General features: G+C 38.5%; 1 protein-coding gene across 1 annotated transcript; it reads right to left on the bottom strand.

The window, feature by feature from the left end:
- Nucleotides 1–796: 796 nt before the first annotated feature.
- On the bottom strand, nt 797–1759 carry LOC136750514 (olfactory receptor class A-like protein 1). The gene has a single exon (XM_066705671.1). The coding sequence runs from the start codon at nt 1757–1759 to the stop codon at nt 797–799; it is 963 nt and encodes a 320-aa protein (XP_066561768.1).
- Nucleotides 1760–8842: the final 7083 nt, after the last annotated feature.

Below are 8842 nucleotides of genomic sequence, written 5' to 3'. Positions count from 1 at the left end.
GAATGCAAATGTACTCGGGAAGTAAGTGTTTAAGATGAATAACGACCAAGCTGAGCCATAAAAATGACACATTGGTTCAGTCTGAATATTAGGGAGCATTTTCTGGTTTCAGTGAAGAATCAAATTGATAAAAAAAAATCAACTTAGAAATAAATGTGCTGTGGTGTTTTATTTTGTATGTGTTTTATATTAAATTCCCATGGAGTTAGAAGTCTACTTCACATGTTATCAATGTCATGATTTTTAATAAAATTGTTTTGTAGCGGTGGTGTAGATTCAGCAGTGACGTACTGCCACTCCAGAATAGCGGTGTAGGAAACACTGCTATAAAACATTATAAATGACTGTTCATATAAATGACAGTGAAACAAGAATTTATCAAACTATATTTGCTCATCTAAATATTAATGTACATGTATATAAACTTTTCCTGGTGTAGCTGGATCAGGAATTAAATCTCAAAACCCAAAAATACAGCATCCTCACAGTTTAAGATTAAATTTGAATTAAGGTGTTTATATTACACCTTTGTTTCACATTTTATTGTGATTACAGTTTCATCAGCACATGGTCAGACATTTGTAATTAATCTTCCAGCCATATACTGCAACATTAAATTATACTGGCAATCAAAATATTGTAACTGTTATTTTTGAATAACTACTAGAATTTAGAGAGAATAATTAAGAGATATTTAGCATACCACCTCCAAGTTCTTAGATATATATTTAATACAGACATTGAAGCAAGCATGTATCAAGGGTTTTGTTTTCTGCAATAAAATATGCCACCTACTTCACAACCCTGCAGTTATGTGAGATACAATGGTTTCTGTAGTACTGCTTTTTTCTTCCTGGCCATGGGAAAAGCAGTTCAGTCTGGCTGCAAACTTTTTGTTGGTGGCGATGATGAAGACTGGGCTGAGGGCGAAGTAACAGGAGGCAAAAAAGACCCGCGTGTCTGAGACAGCAGGGTGGACACGGCTGACACAGAGGGTGTAAACCCACAGGACATTGTCCAGGCCAAACAAGATTGCATACATGGCCACAAGCATGAGCACTGACTTGGACGCCTCTGCTGTTTTTCTCTGGTTCCGATCCGAGCCATGCATGCCCCTCATCTGATTCGTGTGGCGGTACAGAATCAGGACAATGTAGAAGCCTGCACTAACCATGATGCCCACAAAGGCAAAATCACGAATTGAGAACATGACTCCATTAGCTATGTATGACTTGAAACCAGGGAACACCACAATACAGAACTCCAAGTTCAGGGTGTACTCTGGGATGGTGGAGTTGGGAACTGCTAATGGATAGAGAAATGCAGCAGGGCACACTGTGATATTCAGCCCGTAGAGCAGCAAGATGATCAGAGGGATGCATTTGGGGAACCTCTGCTTCAGCACCATCCACCGGGTTGATCCAGGGGCAATGACTATGCATTGGTAGCAGCTGAGGAGGGAGGTGATACAGATGGACATGGCACGGCCTATTCGGTAGATGAAGATGATCACTTTGCAGCCATTGTCCCCAAAGAGGTTCCGAATGCCAAGTGCAGTTAAGGCCTGTGGGATTCCACGGCACAGGACTACCACCAGGTTGACAAACGCCAGCTTGCTCAGGATGAGGTCATTGGGCAGAAGCCGGCCATCAGACAGACGCAGGTAGCAGAAGAACAGGAGCACGGTCAGGTTCCCTGGGATGCCCACCAAGTCCAGACAGATGAAGCCAGCTGCCTTCAGCACAAGACGCACTTCCATCTTCTAGAGAAACTGACCTGCAATAGTCCAGCAAAATTATGGTAGGGGTGAGAGTCAATTAGTCATTAGATTAATGCTGGGTGAAAGGCACAGACCTGTAATATTTTGGCATAATCTGTAAAATGTGAAAGATTGATTCCTTTTTGCTTCAGTATACAATTATACAAATTTTGAATTCATTAATTCTTTACAGAGAAAAGGGACGGGGAAATGTATAACTAAAGCCCACGTTTTGCCAAGAGAGTTAAGCCCCATTTGCTGATCATTTTTAATAATATATATATATATATATTTTTAATCCTTATATTTTATATTGTTTTATAACTGCCATAGTTAATAAAAAACACATTTCAGCCACACTATGTAAAGTTCAGTTCAAATTACTTGAACAGTACCCCTTATAGTGCTAAATAACCCTAGTGAAGTTGTTTGAATAGTTCTGTCAGTTCTGACAATAATACATTAATGAACAACATCTTTGTTTTCAAATAATCTAGCTTTACCGCAGCAATAATAATAATAATAATAATAATAATAATAATAATAATAATAATAATAAAATGAAAACAATGTTATGAATAGATTATATTATATGTTAGTTTTAAGTGCATCAAAAATACACAAAGCCAGAATTATTAGATTGATAATGTTTAAATGCACACATTGTTTTGCCCTATACTACTATTATTGTTTCATTCTAACTAATCTGATAACTCATGCCATGCCAAATGCCTATTGTTTAAATCACAATTGTGCATTGCAAGTCTAATTACTGTAATACCAATACCAATAATACCAATTATAAGTCATTCAAATTGTCACAGTTAAATTGAAGAACAGTGTTAATCTTACCTTGGCTGGTGCTTGAGTTGATATCCAAAGGTCTCCACTTGCTTCCTTCTAAAGACTGTATATGTCAAATTTCTGAGCCCCTTATTATAACCCCAACAGGACTGAACCAATTAGAGTAGATACAGTAACTCGTATGTGACTGTGTAAACACGTAATTCATTAATGGAGATAGGTAACTTGTTTATTAATTTGCAAACTGCTTTACTCTTAGGTGGCTGCATTTCCCTCTCAATTCGTTTTTTGTAAATATAATTAATGGAAAAGGTGCAAAGCCAATAATACTTTTTTAATCTCTGAAATGTTATCATATCAGCCTTTCTCTTGGCGTTGATAGAAGCTGTCTTGCACCAATATATAAATCTTGAGGTTTTTTTAAATATTTTTTGTTCCACTTTTGAAATTCACGGTGCAAATATATTGATAGTAGACACAGTCCTTGCTATTGATGCTACTTGGAATTTATAGCTACTAAATACTGTTTAGGACTCTGTGTATGATGATAGTTGTATATTCAGTTGGTTGTTCTGGCCTTTTAAAATGAGCACCCACAAAGAGATGTCTTTTCCTTTGCTGGTATTTGTAGACCCTGAATGATTAGATTAAACAACCACATACTGCCATGTTGGTGTCTGATTGTTTTTTCCTTGGTGTTGTGTGAAATAATACATTTCACTAGGTTAAGGCTACTTGTCTAATATGTCAAGTCTGTCTGAATTTATGTAAAAAATACAAATATTAAACATCTTTAGTGTAGGGTTGTTCCTTGTAGTTATGACATTAAATTGTATTAATTTCTCAAATGAGTTCCTCGATCTAACATCTTGGTCACTCTCTCTTCATTCAATTGTTCCTGCAATGCCTCTGTAAACTGAAGATTGAAGTACAGTCAGCTTAGCTGGTCTCAGTGGAATTGGCCTTAATTGATATATGATATACAGTGTTCAGACATCAATAACAGTATTTAATTGAGATCTCTGGGACTTGAATAGATCTTTGGTAACTCATAACAGAGAAGGTCAGTGTACTGCAGAAAGTGCACAGTGTTAAAACAATACCAATTTGTAATCATGTCCCATGTTAGCAGAATTTGTCTTATGTTACTTTGAATATGGGACCTGTGTTATGACGTTCAAACCAACCTATGGAAACTAAAATGTAAAATAGACACACACACAGTAAAGATAAACAAGGTTCTGTGATATGTCCCCTTTTGTTGTCTGAAATGTCCCCATTTTATCGAGGAGGTGAGCAGGTGATTGGGCTCCATTTTAAACTGTTTTAATCCTAGTTACAAATGTTTTACAATTAGAATGGCGATGGCCCAGATTAAGTTATTTTGCATAAATATACATTTACTAAAAACACATTTGTAAAGTTGCTTTATGTTGTAAATCGTTATTTGGTCCGCAAGATTCCAAGACTAGCTTTGACTTGTTTTTGGCAACACAATCCTATTTCTTTGTAAACCCACCTTGTACTTCATCATCCAATCGTACACATGCAAAGCATGATCTGCACAAATCACATAGCTTAATCCACCCCTCATGCAGTAGGCACATTTACACTGCTATTTCTGATCCGGATCAAATGCATCGTTAGCATTTGATCCTGGAAGTGTAAACACTTGATCGGCCAAGTGCATGCACTGCCGCGGAGTGTGTTTTAGAGAAAGGAGCCAGAAGAACAGCCTGCACATCAGTGGAGCAGATAGGACACTTCCCTACTGCCTGTATTATACATTAAATATTGTTCAACTTAACAATAAATGGCTTGTTATTTTATGTTAGCAAAAATACATAATTGTATGCGTCGGTGGTGAAAAAATATGCAAGTGCGTTGGTTTTACTTGTTATAATAATTTGTAATGAGATAGACCGTTTTCAATACTAATACCATTTTAAGACTAATATATATATATAATTACGTTTCTACTTACAAGCTAGTGCATCAGCGTTTGTTGAAGGCAGGAGGGAGACCTGCATCAGTGGCGCAGATATCAGAAATCCCATTCCCTACTTCCCATATTATAAATAAAATAACTCCAATGCATTAAGTTTGTACTTGCGTGCTAATGTGCATGCGAGGACCACTATGGTGGCAGAAAAGTTGATCCTGATCAAATGGCAGTGTAAATGCAACACCATTGATTGTGATCAAATGTTTTGCTGCATTTGATCCAGATCAGAAATGGCAGTGTAAATGTATTGCTGCCGGGTCAAAAGTGTCATTATAGGAGAAGCCACAGTTTTTCCAATCACACATTATGATCCGATCTGCAAGTGCTGTATCGGTGTGTTGGCCAGTTTGTGATCGATATTTGACCGGTTCGCTAATAAATATTGACTGGTGTAGACGCCGGGTATAAGAACCACAGGGAGTCCTCGGATTACCGGCGTTGTCTGGCCTTTATTGCAGGATCGCGAATAATACAAGGGCTTTCGTTCAGAAAGAGTTCCACAAATGAAAAAGGGGAAATCACAATAAACACAAATGGTAGAAAATTAGCATCATAAGTATCGCATTAATATATATATATATATTGTAAACAAAAAAAAAATTGAGAAAAAATGTATGTTGAGATCAAAAATAAAAAAATCTAAAGCAAAATGTATAGAATTGTAAACAAAAAATGTATCGAAAGCAAAAGAAAAAAACTCTGACGCACCCGCCTGCAGTTCCTGTCTTTGGTTGCGATGTTGCAATCTTTGCTTTTGCCGCCAGTTTCTTTGCTTTCATTTTTTTTTTTTTTAGTGCCGATTCAGCGACTCCTTAACCATCCTGTGTGTGCAGAGACCTGCAGTAAAAAGCTGGACAATCACTTAATCCCACCGCCATTTGAGCCCATACATACAACACTGAAACAAAACACAGGACTCACCTGCTACATGCACAGTAACATGTTTAATATCATGTTCATATTAATGTAACCTGCACAAGCACTTTAATTCAGCTCCTCAGATAACACAGCGCCAGACTGATGGAGCGCACATCATTTAGCAAGAGGCAAATGGAGGGGCATCGTATTCATTCAGAGCATGTGATGCCCGTTTATATTTAGGTAAGAAACGCACACACACTTACATACATACATACATACACACATGCACACATGCACACATACACACATATACACTATACACTCACCTAAAGGATTCTTAGGAACACCTGTTCAATTTCTCATTAATGCAATTATCTAACCAACCAATCACATGGCAGTTGCTTCAATGCATTTAGGGGTGTGGTCCTGGTCAAGACAATCTCCTGAACTCCAAACTGAATGTCTGAATGGGAAAGAAAGGTGATTTAAGCAATTTTGAGCGTGGCATGGTTGTTGGTGCCAGACGGGCCGGTCTGAGTATTTCACAATCTGCTCAGTTACTGGGATTTTCACGCACAACCATTTCTAGGGTTTACAAAGAATGGTGTGAAAAGGGAAAAACATCCAGTATGCGGCAGTCCTGTGGGCGAAAATGCCTTGTTGATGCTAGAGGTCAGAGGAAGAATGGGCCGACTGATTCAAGCTGATAGAAGAGCAACTATGACTGAAATAACCACTCGTTACAACCGAGGTATGCAGCAAAGCATTTGTGAAGCCACAACATGTACAACCTTGAGGCGGATGGGCTACAACAGCAGAAGACCCCACCGGGTACCACTCATCTCCACTACAAATAGGAAAAAGAGGCTACAATTTGCACAAGCTCACCAAAATTGGACAGTTGAAGACTGGAAAAATGTTGCCTGGTCTGATGAGTCTCGATTTCTGTTGAGACATTCAGATGGTAGAGTCAGAATTTGGCGTAAACAGAATGAGAACATGGATCCATCATGCCTTGTTACCACTGTGCAGGCTGGTGGTAGTGGTGTAATGGTGTGGGGGATGTTTTCTTGGCACACTTTAGGCCCCTTAGTGCCAATTGGGCATCGTTTAAATGCCACGGCCTACCTGAGCATTGTTTCTGACCATGTCCATCCCTTTATGACCACCATGTACCCATCCTCTGATGGCTACTTCCAGCAGGATAATGCAGCATGTCACAAAGGTCGAATCATTTCAAATTGGTTTCTTGAACATGACAATGAGTTCACTGTACTAAACTGGCCCCCACAGTCACCAGATCTCAACCCAATAGAGCATCTTTGGGATGTGGTGGAATGGGAGCTTCGTGCCCTGGATGTGCATCCCACAAATCTCCATCAACTGCAAGCCAACATTTCTAAAGAATGCTTTCAGCACCTTGTTGAATCAATGCCACGTAGAATTAAGGCAGTTCTGAAGGCGAAAGGGGGTCAAACACAGTATTAGTATGGTGTTCCTAATAATCCTTTAGGTGAGTGTATATATATGGACAGTCACCTACAAAATTACTGGTGCCATTGATAAAGATGCGAATAAAGGCTGCATGAAATAAACACATGTAATATGTAGAAAGGGAGGTGCATGGTGAATGGGGGCAGAGGGTGATAGAAAATGTTTTCTCCCTTATTCTAATTTAATTAAGTTTTACAATGTTTGATTTGTGGTTGTAATTTATGATGAAAAGTAAGTTTAAGTTAAGTTTTAAATGTAAAAATCCTGCCTTCAGTGCTGTAGCGTAAGGTACACTTTTCAAGAATCCTAGAATCTTGTAGAACTCAATTTCTGCAATAATTGGGCGCAGACACCAATTCCAAAGATATACATTCTAAAATGTATTAAAAACAAAGATAAAATGTAGCACTACAATAGTTAGGAAAAACTAATTATAATTAACAAAGATCAACAAATCAAAGACAAATCACTTCCGTGACTAAATCAAAGAACATGGAATCGCATGTGATAACATACAAATCATTAAACAAAATTACAAATACATTGACTACAATACCGGTTAGTAAGACGAAGGTGAGTCTCTCATTAATATTGTTAGTCGGACATCAAATAACTATGCAGGTTAGTATTTATGTCAAATAACTTCTCGTTATATATATCAGTCTCATTTACGTTTGGGTGCCCAGAAAGATTATATCATTTCTTGTTACCACAATTCCCCTTGGAATTGATTATTATTCAATGATTAAGGATAGGCAGGGCCACCTATAATCTAGTGTCTATTAATATGTGTCAATTTCAGACTAAAACAGTTAAACAGGAATGAGAAGATATTTCTTGGTGTTGACAGGTTTTATTTCTAAAATTGTCAAACAAAACAGTTTAATGCAGTACTCATTTATATTTAAGAAAATGCTAAATGATATTACACACAAGTTTATGACTCACAGAATAACATTTCTAATTGATTTCTCAAATGTCATGAATGATAAACTCCAAACTGTTAAACTTATCTGAACTTTGTTGCAGAGAGGCCTCTCTGTCTTCGGGATCAGATAAAAGCACACGGCACAAGGTTCCATAGGGTGGGGTGAGGTCTGTGTGGTTTGGAACAAAGGCAGTCTGGTTTGGCTTTGTCCAATAACTTCCTGAGTCAATGCTCCTGGAAGTTGGGGTTTCGCGAAAGTAGAGTCTTTTCCAAACAGATTTTCCACTGGTTTGAAGGCTCCAAGGTTGTGCACAGGATATCTTCTTAGCAAGCAGGGTTTTCCACCGTAGTTACTTGAAGACAAAGTCTTTGAGGAAAGCAGGGCCCTGTTCGTTTCCAAGGGTCAAGTTTCTTAAGATTCAATAGCTATTTAAAATGACTGAACACTTCTGTATTACAGTCGACTTAGTCAATTGTCCAGCTGTATTAACTCCACTGATCAGGTGTGCACAGGCGGGCAGGCGCAGGTTCTAAAGTTCCTTACTTAGTAAAGTTCCTTAAAAGAATTCTTCATACGGCTCAATCTCCTTCTCCCAGTTAAACTCTTCTGTTGCCGGCAAAGACTTAGTTGGTTTCCGGTTCCGGTTCTGGCAACAAGTTAAGCTGTGGCAGCAAGTTACCGGTTCAGGTGAGAGAGAGAGAAAAAGTGCTGTGTGCTACCTTTTATGCCTTTTTAGATCATAGGTGATTGGTTCTTGAGTTTGTGAAGTTGGATTTTGTTGCCAGCCCCCAGTCTCCTATCGGAGGAGGCTTGATTCATGCCTGATGCCAATCCATGCCATCTTTTGGAAATGCCACTTTGCCTGGGTTCGTAGCTCTGTTTCGGGATTTTGGCTCTCGCCTGCTTCAAAAGGGGTTTATGACCTCCAGGCCATGTTCCCCAGACGTTTTCACAGCAGGGATTCCAAGTCATTTGGCCCATTCTAGGTGA

The sequence above is a fragment of the Amia ocellicauda genome, chromosome 5, assembly GCF_036373705.1.
Source record: "Amia ocellicauda isolate fAmiCal2 chromosome 5, fAmiCal2.hap1, whole genome shotgun sequence".
Lineage (NCBI taxonomy): Eukaryota > Metazoa > Chordata > Actinopteri > Amiiformes > Amiidae > Amia > Amia ocellicauda.
Note: the sequence above shows the minus strand (reverse complement) of the source record. Positions and strands in the feature narration are given on the sequence as shown.

Excerpts from the sequence above, each read along its gene's own strand:
- LOC136750514 (XM_066705671.1), bottom strand. The coding sequence starts at position 1,759 with ATGGAAGTGCGTCTTGTGCTGAAGGCAGCTGGCTTCATCTGTCTGGAC.